The sequence below is a fragment of the Mustela nivalis genome (genome assembly GCF_964662115.1).
Source record: "Mustela nivalis genome assembly, chromosome: 13".
Taxonomy (NCBI): Eukaryota; Metazoa; Chordata; class Mammalia; order Carnivora; family Mustelidae; genus Mustela; species Mustela nivalis.
Window position 1 is genome coordinate 51,321,862 of NC_139032.1, and position 17,379 is coordinate 51,339,240.

A 17,379-nucleotide genomic window follows, 5' to 3' on the forward strand; every position below is an offset into this window, starting at 1 on the left:
AACTGAGAAAAGGAAGCGAGGTAGTAGCATCTTTGGCCCACAAGAACAAGCCAACAGGAGGGTGTGTGAGCAAAGACTTCCTTGTGTGGCCATCAAGCACAAACAGAGGAAGCTGTGCCTGAGGAGGCAGGTGCCCTGGAGTTTGTTTATTTCCAAGGCTTTCCATCGTTGCCGCATATGGCCTGGGGCCAGTAGAGCTCACAAAGCCTCAGCCGCCATGTTCTTAAAATAGAGCATGTTGTGACCATCTAGGTTCCGTGGTGACTGAGATACAAAGCTAGCATCTTCTCTGAACTGCCCAGATAAAAGGACCTAGAAATCTACTCGGGGATGCTGTGAGAGGACAGTTTAGTCATTTAGACTTATGAACTGTTACCAGCAGAGGGAAATTAGTCACATCCAGTACAAATCCTTCATTTTACAGTTGAGGAAACTGAGGCCTGCAGGTGGGAAATGACTCGTCCAAGGTCTCACAGGAAGAACAGAGCTGGGACAAGAGCCCAGAATCCCCGACTCCCAGCCTGATTCTTTACAACACCAAACTTAAAGCCATTTCATAAAACGAGAGAATGGCTTTCGGAGAAATTGCTTGGGGTGGAAATCAGAGACTGAATGAAAAGACTCAAGGAAATGAATACTCTAACATTTAACGAAAGCCTTCTATGAATTAGGCACTGTGCCAGCCTCATGTAATCCTCTCAAAAATCCCCCCATTGGAGATATTATTGCTGTTTTACAGCTGTTGAAACGGAGACTCCAAGAGATTAAGTAAATATGTGGCTGAGTAAGTATTTGAACTCAGGTCTGCTCGAAAACAGCCTGCGCCTTTCTACCCGAGCAGACTGGAAACATCCATGGTTCTCAAGATCATCACTGATGTGATAAAACCTGGGACAGAAATGAGGCAAGGCTAACAAGCGCCTGCCTTTTTCTGTGGTGAGCAGGTCAGGAGGAGCAGACCGCTCTTTCCTCCAGCATGAAGGCAGGGTGATGAACAAGAACACTGACATTCTGTCCTGACGTCACAGTTTGTGTTAGGGAAAAATGATTTTCTGGATCAGTTCAGCATTTCTGATCTCATTTCAGCTATGGTTACTCCAAGGGCTGTTTTCCTTTTGGCCTATGTGGTCTCTCTGGTCTTATGAATGCTATTTTTATCCCAATTGAATCACTTATATTAGGTTTTGACAGAGGTTATTTGTAAAGTTTTGTGTATAATTTGCTTCTGAAACACCACTGGCCAAGAACCATGAAATTCCTGTCATCACTAAAACTCTTCTAGATGAAGTGCTTTAAGAAATGAAATCACCTTCGGATAAATTGTTAATAAAAATTAAAGCTATAGCCAGTAGCATGGATATTTTTGGGCTCTTGGCCAGAAATGTAACCATCTGTGTGCAGGAAAACAGGCCGACAATTTTGGACTCTGGTCTCCGGGGCTGCATTGTGCGTTGACCTCACCGGTAATTACCCAAATGAATTGCTTTTGGGTTGTGTTCTCTCATCATGGAAACCTTCTCTTACCAATGCAAACCACGTGGGTTAAAATGAGAAAATAAAAGCCAAAACTCCTCCCCACCCCATACCCGAAAGCCCCTCTGTCAGGGAGCCCAGGTGGACCTGGTGGGCGGAGGGCGTTTGTTGTTGGAGGCTGAGAAGGGCTGGTTCCCCCCCCACCCCCCCGCATGCCATCCATAGGTGGAGGGCTGTTATTCTGTTTCCCGCCTATGAGAGGATACCCCTATTGTTCCTGAAAACGCTGACCAGGACCCACACTTCCAACAAAAATTCCTCTACCCCTACAACAGCAGCAAGAGCAGCGGCAGAAGCAACAGCAATAGAGAAGTGTTTTGATGAATTGCAAGACGGATAGGGCTTGCCATGCCCCCAGCCCTGCAGATACCAAATGCCTTTAAGATACAGCCTTTCCCATCCTAATCTACAAAGGAAACAGGAAAAAGGAACTTAAAACTCCCTGTGCTCAGACAGAAATGAGACTGTTACAGCCCGCTTCTGTGCTGTTCCTTCTTGCCTCTGACTTGTAAACAAGACCTAGTAGAACATGCGAATGGAAAGTCACAAACCTCTGTGTGTTTGAAAGGCTCCTTGGGACCTCATGCACATCTGTGGAAACTGGATGGAGAGATTTGGGGAAGCATGGACTCTTTAGCCGGCTTAGTTCTCTGTGGAGTCAGCTTGCTCCTTTCTGGTAAGGTTTGGCTTTGTTTTCTGAATTTAGTTTTTTTTTTGGTTTATTTTGTTTTTGTTTGTTTGTTTTTAACAGAGTTAGTGATTCTGGGCTTTCTCACCAGCTGTTAGTACTAGTTAACAAGGGGCAGCTGTGGCTTCAGCACTGTTTCTCCAGGACTTTCCATTTAATCTATGTGTGGATTGAAATGCAATGTCTTTACGGCATTGAACTGATTTTTCTAGAGTTTTCCTTCTGCGCAATTGCCACCTGTGTTGCTGCAGACTCTGAGAACTGAGCAGGTCACTTTATTTGTAGAGATCCACTTACTGTGATATACTATTTGACTGCCCCTCATTTGGGATTGTTTCCTTATTTAAAAAAAAAAATTACCTGCTTCAAAAAAAAACGCCCATAATTTTGTAAAAAATGAAATTCATGCGGAGAATTATGGGACCCACTTACAGCAATGTGCAGATTGTTATTTTTAAATGAGAACAAAAACGCTTTTCTATAAGGATTTCATATCTATCCACCTCCTACTTTAAGCAAAACAGCCAAAGGCTAGGCTTTTCTTCTTTTTCTCTTAGAGCTGGGGTCAGGACTTTATAATTTTTGTTAGATTTTTAAAAATATTTGGCATGTAGTAATTTATAAAGTCTTCATTATCCCAATGGGACAAAAGTTGGGGCAGTTACCCCGATCCCTGAGCACAGGAGAGTATCGAAAGCTGCTGGAGAGCTAAGAAATGGTGGGTTTGGGTGTTTTTGGATCTGGTCTGTCTGTCGCTCAGATCTCCAGATAGTGGCATGCCTCTTCTATTCCCTCACTCTGTGGGAAACTGGCTGAGAGTGGAATGAAATCCTGACGTGCAAATCACAACTCTAATCGCCGGCAGCTTTTCCCTTTTAGTTTGAAAACATTCTAATTATTGTAATGAAAATAGAATTGTTAGTGGAAATCAAATTGGGAAAATGTGCTGAATTCAATGGTGCAGCCTATATTATGTTATTAGAAATGGATCCGAACATACACAAGTATGTGTTACATTATTTCCATCTTTTTCTATATGTTTGAAATACTATATTAAATAGTCAAAAAATTAATCCAACAAGATAAAAGAATTGCAGGTGATTTGTCTATAGCTTTTCAGTTTGCTTTCAACACCCAATTATACTGAGGATTTAATAATATTCTTAAGACTGTGTAATATAAATTGCTGAGATGGTTCAGTGTTTTGTACAAATTATTTATATTAACATAGAAATGCTGATTTCTCTAGTAATAGGCACCTTTAAAACAAATAATTACCATGATTCCATTTTTATTTTGCTTTCTTTTCTGTGTGACATATTTATCAGTAACATGAAATCTGGAACTACTCTACGCCAAGGATTACAATAAGGCAAAGCCCAGGGGGCTACAGTTGCTCTGAGATACTTTATAAGTTAAATCACCTGTGTGTGCACACATGCGCGCGCGCCCGCGCGCGCGCACACACACACACACACACACACACACAGAGTTTTAATTCATTTTTTCCCCCTCAAAGTGACTGGATCATGGTACTTTGCAGCATAAACTTAGACATAAAATCAGACAAAAAAAAATTATGTGGCTGAAATAGTTGCTCTGTGTCTAGACCTTAGTTTCCTGGAAACATAGCCCTGACTTCAACAGGGAGAGGCTCAAAGAGAGGGATTTCATGCTCCTTTTGAAAAGAAAGGGTGACACTAGCAAAGTTGGTTTCTGGGGAAGGTCTGTTGTATTGGAATCCTAACTTACTTTGCCAGTATAACCCTCCATGGACATGGATACACAATGCTTGGTCATTGCCACAAGAATCCAGCATGATCATGTCTATAAGCATAGGACTCCATTCTTTTTGGGGGGGGGGGAGGGGCGTGGGGAGGCCATTCTTTACACCAAACTCCAGTCGTGCACCACTTAATGGAACAAGGGACTTACGGCTTATGCATTTCTTTCTCTATTCCAGTGGGTGGTTTCTGATTCCTTTTTTCTTTGGACATAGAGGACTGAAACAATATGTCACATTTGCCTCAATGAAGGTGGTTCTGGGTGGCAGATACTGACCCATAAGGGGTTGAAAAATGTCTATAATTTTCAGAAGAATTCCCTAGATTGTGGAGAATGGAGATTTCCCCTCCCAATGGAGAATCATGGCCAACTTCCAAACAAGTTCTCATAAACACACTAGCTTTTCCCTACTTTCCCATTCTCTCCAGTCAGGCTGTTTAGTCTAAAGAATTGTATATGCAGAAATACAAAATATATTATTCTTTGTGCTTTATCATAGTATGTCCTATACGATCAACACCAACCCAATGGTAAGTCTCTAGTAGTGTGCCTTCATATCTCTTTCCTGTTTCATTTGGCATTTTAAATAACAACTATTATCTCTAATAGTGGATATCTTGTCTGGAATGACAGTGGAAATTCGGTTACAAGGTCAGGGAAGTGGTCCCAGATGGAACCTTCTCTTTAGGGCTGGTCTTGGAAGGTTATATCGGGTCTGAGTAATCTAGGGTGGAGGTCCAGAAGCTGGGACTAGAGACACACCTGGGAATTACTCTCACAGGGAGGAGTTTTGCTTTCTTCACAGATGCTCCCTCCTAAGCATTGTCTTTGTTGGAAATGTCAGGATTTCCCTTTCAGCTCTATGCTGGGAGAGCTTCCTGCAAGAGTTCTGGTTCTTTTAAGACCTCTCTCGAGGAGGGAAGTACTCATCCAAGTCCATTTCAGAAGATTGTGCTGTGTCTTCTGGGGGAGTCATATGGGTGGATTCCAAATTTTTCTGACTTTATAAATTTGTCTACTAAAAAGATATGTGTATGATTGTGTAACTTGCTTATTCCCTGTAGATGGCTTCTTGGTTAGGCCACAGAATCTGTATTCAGATGATTTCTCTAAGATGAATAAGTGGACCAAACCCAAAAGATAGCATTTTAAAATGGATCAATGTGAAGTTTGGTTTCCAAAATGTATGTATTTATGTTCAGTGTGAGAGAGTCTTGTTTTGTTGAAAGTTCTAGGGAATAATACCTACATTTTGGCGATACACACAATTCATAGGTGCCAACATGTACTCTGTTTACTAGAAATGTAATAGATAAGCTGCAACAGTTGACTTTAGTAGAAATATAAGGTCCACATTAGAAATGGTAGTCACGGGGCGCCTGGGTGGCTCAGTGGGTTAAAGCCTCTGCCTTCAGCTCAGGTCATGATCCCAGGGTCCTGGGATCGAGCTCAGCATCAGGCTCTCTGCTCAGCAGGGAGCCTGCTTCCTCCTCTCTCTCTCTCTCTCTCTGCCTGCCTCTCTGCCTACTTGTGATCTCTGTCAATTAAATAAAATCTTAAAAAAAAAATGGTAGTCACATCTCCACTTCCTCATATCAGGGAGATCATATGATAGTTGTCTTTCTCTGATTGACTTATTTCGCTAAGCATGATGCCCTCTAGTTCCATTTATGTCGTTGCAAATGGCAAGATTTCATTTCTTTTGATGGCTGCATAGTATTCCATTGTGTATATATATACCACATCTTCTTTATCCATTTGGGGTGCCTGGGTGGCTCAGTGGGTTAAGCCTTTGCCTTCAGCTCAGGTCATGATCTCAGGGTCCTGGAATCAAGCCCCACATTGGCCTCTCTGCTCAGAAGGGAGCCTGCTTCCCCACCCCCCACGCCTGCCTCTCCTCTTATTTGTGATCTCTCTCTGTCTGTCAAATAAAATATTTTTTTAAAAACATAAAAAAAAGTAGTCACGTTATTGCTCAGAGAATATCTATTAAACACTGAAGAGACTGAGAAATTTGACAGCAAACAGAGTGGACAAGCAAGAAGGTAAGTGCTTTAGAAAAATATTTAGCCAGGAGAAAAGAGATGAATTTTTAAGGTTTTCCATAGAGAAGACACCATAGATTGACATTGTATTTTGCTAGATCTAGCATACAAGGAAGAAGGGGGTTTGGCTTGATTGATAGAAAGTTTCTGAATATTGGACCACCATCCTCATGATGAATGAACTCCCATACTGGAGAATTTTGAGGCATAGATGGGGTGATCCTCTAGCAGGATCGTCTGAAGACACTTCTCTTTTACATCCCTTTCATTTTACTGTTTGTGGCTCTTCCCTGATCATTTAAGTGAAGAAGAGTTCAGAAAAGCCACAACATCTTTGCCCAGTGAAACCAACCTGGGTGTTTCCTGAATTTTAACTCAATATGCCTTATGAGGAAAAACAGCGTATGCGTACATGTGCTATGATGACGCTTCTGAAGCCACTACTCTTGGAGACTGAGGTGGAGCTACAAAACAAACAAACAACAAAAAACAGGAGAAACAGTGAAGAGTATGCATTGTGAAACCACAGATCTGGGGTTAAGCTCAAATTTGATGACTATGGGAATGTCACTTGATTTCTCAATGCCGCTGTTTTCTCCTCTTTCGTGGATGAGAGGACTTATTTCCCAAAGTCATTATGAGCAGCATGTGATGCAAATAGAGAGCTTAGCCAGTAAGAACTTCCTTAATAAATGAAGCAAGTATAATAATAATAATAATAATAATAATAATAAATAGTAATAATAAGTGTTTCTATGAGGAACTCTGTGGTAGTTCAAGACTATTTGATATTCTCCAGCATGTAGGGAAGTCACTGCTCAGAGAGGTACTCTCCTTCTAAAAGACATCAACTTTATCTAATTCCACAAGTTTTATGTTCGTCTCCATCCATGTGGGCTATTATCCAGTGCCTCCCCTCACTCCTCTTCATCCTTGCTCTAGGCTCTTTGCATTCAGTCAGGCTCATCTCTACAATCTATGCATTCCTTCCTCTTGGCTCTTATGCTCCTCCAACCATTTGGAAAGGACACTCTCCATGCTTACTCAACAAACACATATTCAACTCAACCTGCCTAGGCCAAATTTTCCTCCATGATCTTCCCCTAATCCTCAGTTCCCTTACCATAGAGGCTGTGTCTTTGTGATTTGGGCACATGCATTTAGTACATTAGCCTGTAACATTTTTGGCAAGAGATGTTACTTCTTTTTTTATTCTCCATAACACATGCATTTGATGTTGAATAATCTTTATTGGATAGAGTTTAATATGCCATAATAAGAAATTGTTGGTATGCCACAGCAGGCCTGAAAGAAAGAGGGAATGTTGTAGAAAGGGTTTTAGTCACAGTGAAGTAAATAATAATGACAAAAATAACAAATAATTGGATGACAGTAATCAATTTCATGTAAATGGCAAGTTGTATTTGCTCAAATCTTAAAATGTTAGTTTATGTTATATATATATGATGTGAACACGGTCAAAAGAAAATTCCTTTATTCCCTTAGATGCGAAACATAAAAAAAATTCATGAAGATGGGTCTAACCTGGCCTTTACCTAATATTAGATATTGTACTATTATTGAATTTCACCCGAAAGATAGACTCTTTATTCAATAGATTTTTGAGTTCTTGCCCACCTTTTCTTTGTTCATTTTATTCATTCCTTTACTCAACTATCATTTCGGTCAAGGAAGACATTGAAGATTTAGTTTATGCCAAGTACTGTACTACTTATGAGGAATGCAAAAAAGAATGAGTCATTTTTTTCTCCCTTCACATTTTAGTAGGAAAGAAGAGTATAGGCAGATGAATTATGTGATGTGATAAATGGTACCATAGGGATACCTAGAAAATCAAGCTTTTCAAGAGCTACAAAAACTATTAGTGACTTCAATTTTAAAAAAAGGAACTTTAAAATCTAAATTAAATGTCTGAAAACATAGAATGTCAACTTCATGAGTTGCTAAACATAGTATGAATAAAATGAATAATATTTCACAACAATCTGTAGGTTAGATTTTCCTCACTTTGCAAGAATTCCTAAATAGTTGTGGCTATTGCCAATTATTGCCAATTGTAAGGAAGTGAAGCTATAAGGGTTGGTGATGCATTGCATTTGGGAGATTGAGTGATAGGGGACAGAATAAGTATTGCTCCGTGGTTTGGGTTTGAGTAACGGTGGTAAAATTCACAGTGCTGGGAAAGGAGGCAGAAGGAACTGGCTGGTGATGAGCTGAGACGGAGCCCGTCATTATTTTGCTCATGTTCACTTTGAGGTTCCATGAAAAGGGAAATATTTAGCAAAATTGAGCTCTCTGGGTCTGAAGCTTAGATAAAGGAGTCTGGGCAAGCAAGGGTTTGAGGCATAGGCAACCTTGGTTTATGGGAAGTGAAGCCATGGTCATGGATGTGTACAAAAATTAAAGGATGAAAAAGAGGAAGTCAAGGGTTCTATGAAGAAGCAGTCAGGGAGTTGGTAAGAGAAGTAAATCCAATCAGATTTCTTTTCTGGAATTTTAGAGAATTGGTGAGGCAGTAGCTAAAGAAGAAGAGCTTTTTAAGAAGAGGAGAGTAGGATGGGGACAGCAGAGTGACAGCCCCCGGGCTTGATGTGGGGGGACCAGAGTATCGGTGTGTTGTTTTACAGAACACCAGCTGCACTCATAACATTCTGGACCAGAACTGGAAGGGATGTCAGACGATCAGTTGGCATCACTCCCAGCCTTCAGGAAAGGGAATGTCTAAAGTTGCCTCCCTTATTTCTGGAATTTCAAACTGATAACCGAGTTCCCACCAGTCTGGCCAGACTATTCCTTAACTCCTAGTACACGTGCACAATGTTTTTTAGCTTGATCTGTGCCTGCTTTCCTCTGCACCCCATCCCCCCACTACCTCCACTTGTCCCTTCAGGAATCTGACCATCCCTCTCTCCATGTTTCTTTACCAAGGCAGCAGGGGCAGGTGTGGGGGCGTGGGTCTGCCAGGTGGAGAGACTCCTCTTTTCAACACTCCTCTCTTCTGCCCCGCTGTTCTCTGTGGGACATGGTATGGATATGACAGGGGAGCCTGTCCGGCGGCCAGACACTCTGGGTGGCTGCTGTTAGCTTTCTGTTGGCCACTGCCCTTGCTCAGAGTTTGACCAGTGAGGTGTATATGGTGGTCACACCCATCTCAGCAGATCTGTCAGCTTTCCCGCCTTTGTTAGAGGGTGATATCATGCTTCCTGGGGGGAGTGCTGGAAGACAATGCTGGGCCACTTTTCTCCAGATACAATAGGCGGAGTCAGGAAGGCAGTATTGACATTGCTGGGGCCAGGGAGGCACTCCGAGCTCTGCGGCCGTCAGATGGTGAACCAGCTTAACCTTGGCACGCGGGGCCTGGGTTGTGCAAGGCGTCTGGCTGCACAGCCAAAGGGGACTCCGCCCTGGGGACAGGACTGCTTTAGACATCTGGGAATCTGGGATTGGCTATCAATTCTGATCCCTCTGTCAAAAACAACCACAAAACAGTAACAGTACCAGATAACAAAAATGACTACCATAGACTGAGTGTCTCTGTGGCAAGTATTTAATAGGATTTTTCCTAACTCACAACAATCTTGCTGAATAGATAATATTATTTTTTAAATAGACGGTAACACTGAGGCTCAAAAAGTGACTCGCCCAAGGTTAAAAACTAAGACCTGTGTTATTTTGGACTGCTTAGCATTCCTATTTTTCAAGAGCTGTCACTAGTTCCCTCCATGTGACCCTGATGGGACTGCCAATCACTGATTGCAGAGGGTAGCCCTCCGCTGACCACAACAGTTGGTTCCGACGGAGGAAGAATGACCCAACAGGGACAGTTAGACTCTTTCTCTGGGAATTTGTGAGCAAGAGGTTCTCCTTGTCCAGTGAGGACACTGAACACCCAGAGCTACCAGCTGAGAGAAATTGGTCTTTGGCAGGAGAGAATGAGTTCAGTCACGCAGAGAGAACAGAACCATGGCAGGCGCTCTGCGCTTACTGGAGTGTTGAGTCCAGTGGTTTTAGATCAGAGACCCAACCCTGTACCTTCCAGTTATGGGAACCAGTCACCTTCATTTGCTTCCACTATTTTGAATGTTTTTCTGTCTCTCGAAAGTGAATAGTCCTGAGAAGCCCCGTTACCTCAGGCTGGTTCCTGGAAAATGAGGCTGACGACCACACTTCTTCATGTGGTTTTGGTAATGATTTTAAAAGAAATACTACTTAAAATACTTAGTATAGTGTTGGTACATGATCCGTACTCAGCAAAACCAGATGCTCTTAAATGTTTGCTTATAAACAGAGCTGCAGACTCTTACATTGTTTGATGCCAGTCTTTTCAAAGTTCATCTGTGTGAGGGCAGGCAACTCCTATTCTATGCCAGACGGGGCTCCCCATCTTCCCTGGGTGAAACAGCCTTCGTATCCCATGTTTGGCCTTGTCTCGGGGAAAGAAGAGAGAGCTTAGAGCTGTGGTTTCTTGGGTTTTTGCTAAAAATCTGGAGTGTCAGGTAGGGGAATTCCTTTCAGTGCCTCTACTGGGTAGCAAGATGGTGCTCCTCACTTTTCTCTGGCCAGCCCTCAGTTCCTTCTTCTCTCTTGTCTTGATCGAACAGAGGGTCTAGGATGATTTGTCATCTATAAGTCCCACTCAATTATCCCAAACCTAATTCCTAGTTCTTGGTGATTTATGGTGGAATTGTCAATTCCAAATAAAAGTCACCTCATGTTTGACCAAGCTCATTATTGAATTTTTGGACCCAACTAGATTAAATGTGTGTGTGTGTCAGTGTGCATGTGTGTTTGTGACAGTAGTTCTTCTCCCATTTCACCCCTGTCTTTGCTCCAATTACTCCTGCTCTTACTCTTAATTCCTCTTTATGTCTAGTGCCCTCACGTCTAGAAAGCGCTTTCTTGTCTTCTGGGGTTGCTTTAAATGTCCACCTGTTTTGTTCCTTCTTACTGCCTCTTCAGACTCAGACAGCAGGGTGCAAATAGCCGTTGGTTGTAATCAGTGCCTTTTCAGGAGCCAGTCTTTGCCTACTTCACCAGGGTCTTGGGATTCTCAGTCCCTCATGCTAACCTGGATGTGTCTTTCAGCCATTCCAGGCTCTTTGCCATCTCTAAACATACACTTCCAAGCCTCTTTGCCTTTGTCTGTGCTGTTTCTCCTGCCCAGAATGCCCTCTTCCCCTTCCCTTCTTCATTTGACTTATTCATGCTTCAAGGTTTATCTCCAGTGTCATGTCTTCAAAGAACTCTCCCTGAACCTTCTTGCATGGGTTTGGGTCTGCCCTTGCCTGGGATTCCATCAGAAATGTGGCCTGAGGCAAAGGCACATGCGTAGGTAGGTTATCTGGGAAGTGATCTCGGGGAGCAGAAGTGAGGGATGAAGGGAGCAGAGCTGTACTAGGACATGTTATCATGCGAGTTCCTGCTGTGGATCCTGGATCCTGCCGGCATCCTGAGGAGCCTTAGGAAAGGAGACTCAGGACTGTTCACCTGTAGCACGGGAAAAGGAGAGGCATTCATCCTTTGCAATCCTCCCCCTTTGTGCAAGGTTCTGTAGATACAAGAAGCTGGTGAGTTACTGCTGGTGTCCTGTGCTGTTGAGCCAGAGGAAGTCCCAGGAGAGGAAATGAGATGGACTCACATGGGCTCTGGGTGAGCTACTTGGAGATTACATCCGCTGCTAGCTGGTGGAGGTCTGCTCAGAAGTGGCTGCTGCAGGTGGAGCTGGCCTGAGAGCTGGGATGGGGAGGATTTGCATTCATGCCCAAAAGGGGTTGCATGTAGGCACCCTTATGCTTGCTTCTGTCGTCGTACTTAGAACTTTAAATTATAATTAACAGTTTACTTGTTGTTTTGTCCACTAGGCTGGGAGCTGTGTTGGGTGTTTCAATATTCTAAGCACCAGACATAGTATACTGGCTGGCAGAGAAATGCTTTAATAAATGGTTTTTGCATTGGTTTAATTGTTCTAGCCATTGCCTCCCTAAGTGTACTGTATATATGACTGCTGGCCAGAAAAAAATAATTTGATGTAGCTCTTGGAAACATATTCTAAAACTATCTACTTGTTTTTATATGTAAGTATAAATAGATGCGGTATATATATATATATATACACACACACACACACATATATCTATACATTTATCTATACATATATCAGTCATAATTTTTTGAATATCCTTTTTTCTTTTAAAGATTTTATTTATTTATTTGTCAGAGAGAGGGAGAGCGAGAAAGTGAGCACAGGCAGGCAGAGTCAGAGGGAGAAGCAGTCTCCCTGCTGAGCAAGGAGCCCGATGTGGGACTTGATCCCAAGACACTGGGATTATGACCTGAGCCGAAGGCAGCTGCTTAACCAACTGAGCCACCCAGACATACCAATTTTTTGAATATTCTTAATACAAAGCTAAGAAAACATGAGTTAAAGAGAATGGTTAATAGAATAATTGTACAAGCAGCATGTAGAGTCAGTAAGAATCTGACTATCATACATAAAATTATGCAGTTTGGGAGACATCGTTCTAGTTAGTTAGCTAATCTTTTTCAGAGCTCTGTGTGTCCAAATAAAAAATAGAAAATAATTAGGTATATAATTAATACTATCCAAGTGAGATGAGCAAAGTGAAGGCATCTGTGGTGATCAACCTGACTCAAGGACAGTCTAGGACTCTAATCTTGCTTTTCCCAATAAGCCTGGAAAGTGGGCATTTGTTAATAAATCAGATACCCCTTGGGCATACTGGGAATCCATGAAAATAGGCTGAGGGGTCAGCTAGCAAGCCAAGAGTCATTGTCAACCAGGGGAGGAATGGATCTGTCAGTGATAGTCACACATTCAGGCTAACTTCTTCTGAGCCCTTTCTATGTCCTGGGAATCTGCTAGGTAATGCAGTTAGAAAGATAGTGAAAAGAGGCACATAACTTCCAGTGCCTTGTGGTCTGCTGGGCGAAAATCTCTTTAATGGAGGCAGACATTGGGAGCATGGGAAATGGCGGCGGGGGGGCGGGGGGCGGGGAGTGGTAATCCTGGATGTTTGAGGAGGATGAATAGGATTATGTTTTATGGAAAATCAGGAGTGAAAGAGAGGAGTAGAGCGTTCCAGGCAGAGGAAAAGCATGAAAACGGGGAATAGAAAGTTTTAGAATCATTGGCACACTGGTTCTATGTGGCTATACTCCAGGGCACACTGAAGGAGGTGGCAGGGGATACCACTGGGGAGATGAGTGGGGAAGAGAAGGTAATTTGGTTTGAGATGGGCTGAGTGGGCAGGGACAGCGTAGGGACGCTTCCGGGAGTCATTAATACTGTAGGGTGAAGCTGTGTGAGGGAATGAGATTGCCCAAGAAGAAGACAGCAGAGTGGGTCTGGGGACACCTATATTAAGGGGTGAAATGGGTAGAGGAAGAGGAAACTGAAGACATTCAATGCGAGAGGCCAAGGGTGAAGGGAATTTCAACCACATCAAAAGTTGTAGAGGCAGGGGCAGCGTAAAGAGAGGGACTAGGGACTGGGTAATTTGGGACGGTGCACTGCAGAGCATTCTCAGTGGATGGGCTGGGCTGGGGTTGAGGGGTAAGCAGGAAGTGGGGAAGTAGAGTAGGTAAGTGTAAGTTCCTTTCTGAGAGATGTCCCTTATCCGGGCAGGTTCCTGTTACCATGTGCTTTTCTCTACGCTTGATTCTGGGTGATCTGGTAGAAGGTATGAAGTCCTCTCTGCCAAGATTGGCTTGAGATGCTAGGAAGATAACACAGAGGTCTGGAGATGGTAGGGAAAGAACTCTTCCATTACAGACACCCTCTCTTGCCCCTGGATGCGGTCCCAAGTTACCTGTATTAGGGAACTATTTTAGTGTCACAAACATGGTAATAGAGGTCTTCATGGAATAGAGTCTTCACGGAAGGGCCACACATTAACTGTTATACAGAGTAACAGAATAATAGGACTTAAGACTTAAAAGATTATTTAGTCCAGCATTTCTGAATACCAATTCCAGGAGAATCCTAGAATCTTTTATTTTTATTTTTTGTGTATGCTAGGGAGCTAACACAAGGTACCTTAAGAAATACTAACTTGGTTCAACTTTCTCATTTTATAGACGCCAGCACTGAGGCTCACCACTTTGGTCAAACCCACTGAGCTCATTAGAGGCTAAGTTTTTTCTCTTTGCCAGAGAATGTGGAAGGCAATAGAAATTAGAGCTTAATGCACATACTGTGTCATCAAACTACCTTTTTAAGGATAGTTTGTTATCATGTTATGCCTTTCGCTCAGGTCATGTATTTAAGCAGCAGTAAAGTGCTGTTTAAGTTAGAGTCCCCATATCGTCCACTTAAAAATTCCTTGTATTCTTTTTAAAATGCATAATGGACACAGCTGTAAGGCCCCCTGGCAGCATTGGCTTGCTTCGTGCCGCCCGGCCCTCCCATCCCCTTTCCCCCTGTGGATCTCACACCCAGAGTCAGTGGTGCTTTTCACACAAATAGTCTGCCAAGAGGTGTGGAACTAGAGCCAGAAACACAGAGCAGCTGCAGAGGCTCAGCCACATCTAGAGGCTTGCAGAAATCTCCACCAGGCTTGGCCACAGCCCCGATCCCTGAGTGACTCTAGAGTACATAAACTATCAGCAAAGTGTGATTCCAACATGAGTAATACATGCATTCTGCCAGCTGCTTCTGGAATGAAACAAACAAACAAAAAGAAACAGTTTTGTTGCCATCCAGGGAGAAAAAAAAGATCACCATTAATTGCATCACTGTCTTCCTATTAAAGCTGGGGAGAGTCTGTGACTCAGGCTGATTTCTGTTAGAGAACCTCTTTTTCTCTCCTAGAGAACATTTTCTGATGGAACTCATGGCTTATCACCCCTGCCAAGCCCACATTTTCACTCTACCCGGATTATGAGCACAGACTGTGAGGGCAGGAGAATCTGGTCTGGAGCTCCACACACTGTGGCAGCTGTGTGACCCTGGACAAGTCCTTTGTCCTTTCTGTAGAATGGAGATATGTTATGCCTCTAAAAGTAGTGAGGATTACATAATATAAGTAGATCAGAGGTTCAGCAAGTGCAGTTTCATACAAAAAGCTCAATAAATATTAGCTATCAGTATTATTTCTTGTGTTTCCCTATGTGCTGAAGAGCTCCCTGTTGCTAAGAATCTGTGTAAATGTTATTCTATTCCATCTAGTCCACTCGATCTCATTTCAACAGCTCCTTCCTTCCCAGCCTATTCTATTCTATGAACATTTCTTGAACTCGTCTCTGTGCCCCATCCTGGGTCAGCAGATGCGAAGATAAATACAGTCCCTGCTGCTAAGGGGGGCTGCCGGTGGGGTGGGACATACCGATGGCCGTCAGAATAGTTCTATAAACTGCAAACACAGGGTTAGATTCAGGCAAGTCACCGCATTTTTGTCAACTAGTTGATACACCTAGTTTTGTGTGTGTTTTGTTTAAAGGCAAATCATTAGCACATGTGGCTGATGGATGAGCATGGACGTCAAGGTCAATGGCACTAACTGCTGCCTGAACAGAGCTCCTCTAACCCACAGAGTTTCTTTGGAGGCACATCACCGCTTTCTCATGCTTAGCAACATGAGACAGCACTTTGACACTTGGGGACACTTAAACTTGGGACCATTTCATTTTTTTTAATCTTTTGAGTTTGTCTTAAAAATCTTTTGAATACAGTTGGTGCACAAGGTTACATTAGTCTCAGGTGTATGATATAGTGATGTGATGGATTGATACGTTATGCTACGTTCATTACAAACGTAGCTGCCCTCTGTCTTGTTACATCACTATTCTGGTATCATTGACTATATTATGATATGCTTTTTATTTGTTTGGGAGTCATTTTTTTAAAAGATTTTATTTGAGAGGGAGAGAGCACCAGCAGGGGGAGGGGCAGAGGGAGAAGCAGGCTCCCCACTGAGCAGGGACCCAGACCTGGGGCTTGATCCCAGGACCCCGGGATCATGACCTGAGCCGAAGGCAGAGGCTTGAGTGACCCAGGCTCCCCTAGGAGTCATTTTACATGGTGAAATTGCCAACTAATACCACCAAAAATGTGAAAAAAAAATAGCACTAGGTACGGTGTGAGGAGGATACTGATTTACAGTTAGCAACATGGGCATCTGAGGACAACCTAAGCCACAACGGGGGTTGGTTTTGAGGTTGTAAATAAACCGTAAGCACATTGACCGGTACAGTATCAACAAATGAGGATAGACTGTTGATACAAATGACTCAACTCAGGTGGTAATAAAATATCCAGAGACAGTCGAGGACAAGCACAGGAGAGAGAGAGAGAGAAATGGGATCCATCTGGGACAGTCCGCTCCACAGACGGCAATGAGGTGTTCGGAAAGGCATTTCTGACAAGCAGACATGGAAACATGGAGGGATGACAGTATGGCCTCAGGTTAGGGTTCAGGGCTGGGGGGCTCTGGGCCTCCAGCACTCTACTGTGTGGTCTGACTTGACTGGATACCTTTCATCAGGCCTCTTCTTGCCCGCGTTCACCTAGAGGCAAGACCCAGCACTCTGAGACTCCAGACACATGAAACAATCTGACCCCATGGTGTTCGTGAGTAGTAGACTACTTAGTGGCCCGAAGGGAAAGATGCTTTGCATTGTACAGTGTGCAGCACGTACTGAGCGCATAAACAGACATCTCTCTATTTCTCTGACAAAGTTCATCTCCAGCTCCCAGTCTCCTGATTTTTCTTCCCTCGCTCCACTGCCTGCATGATCCAGGCCATTCCATTCTCACCCCCCACTTGGACATACCACTCAGCCAAGGATAGACCAGCTAGTTATCTGGCCCCCTCTCCTCTGGAAACTTAGCCGGAGCCCAAAATTGTGAGTCGAGCATGGCTTTGGGGAGTTTGCATTCTATGCTTCATTTCCCACTTATCCAAATACTCACTCCGTAAAATATTTTCCTTCATGGTTTGGCATAAGCAATAAAGAAGTACAAGGTCCCAGATGAGTTACCACTCCCTATTACTGCCAGTTATTCCTGGTGGAGTATTTTCTCATCTTGGACACGTGACCCATGGTTGCTACAGTTTCTTAATCGCCTCGTCCAGGCTCTAGTCACATTAGATATTTGATAAATGAATAGATTTCCACTGAACTGATGATTGGGGGAAAGGAGACATTTTTATATTTTCTTCCTTAAAACTGATAGGTAATTTTACTGTCATTTCCTTATACCTTTTACAAGGTTTTGTAATTCTCATCACATTAAGTTCTAAACATTTCTTCTTAATAATTCTCATCAAAATTTCCAGTGATACTATT

At 43.1% G+C, this 17,379-nt stretch overlaps 1 protein-coding gene across 2 annotated transcripts in view; it reads left to right on the forward strand.

Moving 5' to 3' along the window:
• The first annotated feature begins 1,748 nt into the window (after positions 1-1,748).
• Positions 1,749-17,379, forward strand: part of TEK (TEK receptor tyrosine kinase) — a 95,235-nt gene continuing 79,604 nt past the window's right edge. For both annotated transcript variants that reach the window (XM_082696759.1, XM_082696760.1), the window contains exon 1: positions 1,749-2,209. In XM_082696759.1, coding sequence (XP_082552885.1) covers positions 2,158-2,209 — 52 coding nt within the window. In that variant the 5' untranslated portion in view covers positions 1,749-2,157. The remainder of the gene's footprint in view (positions 2,210-17,379) is intronic.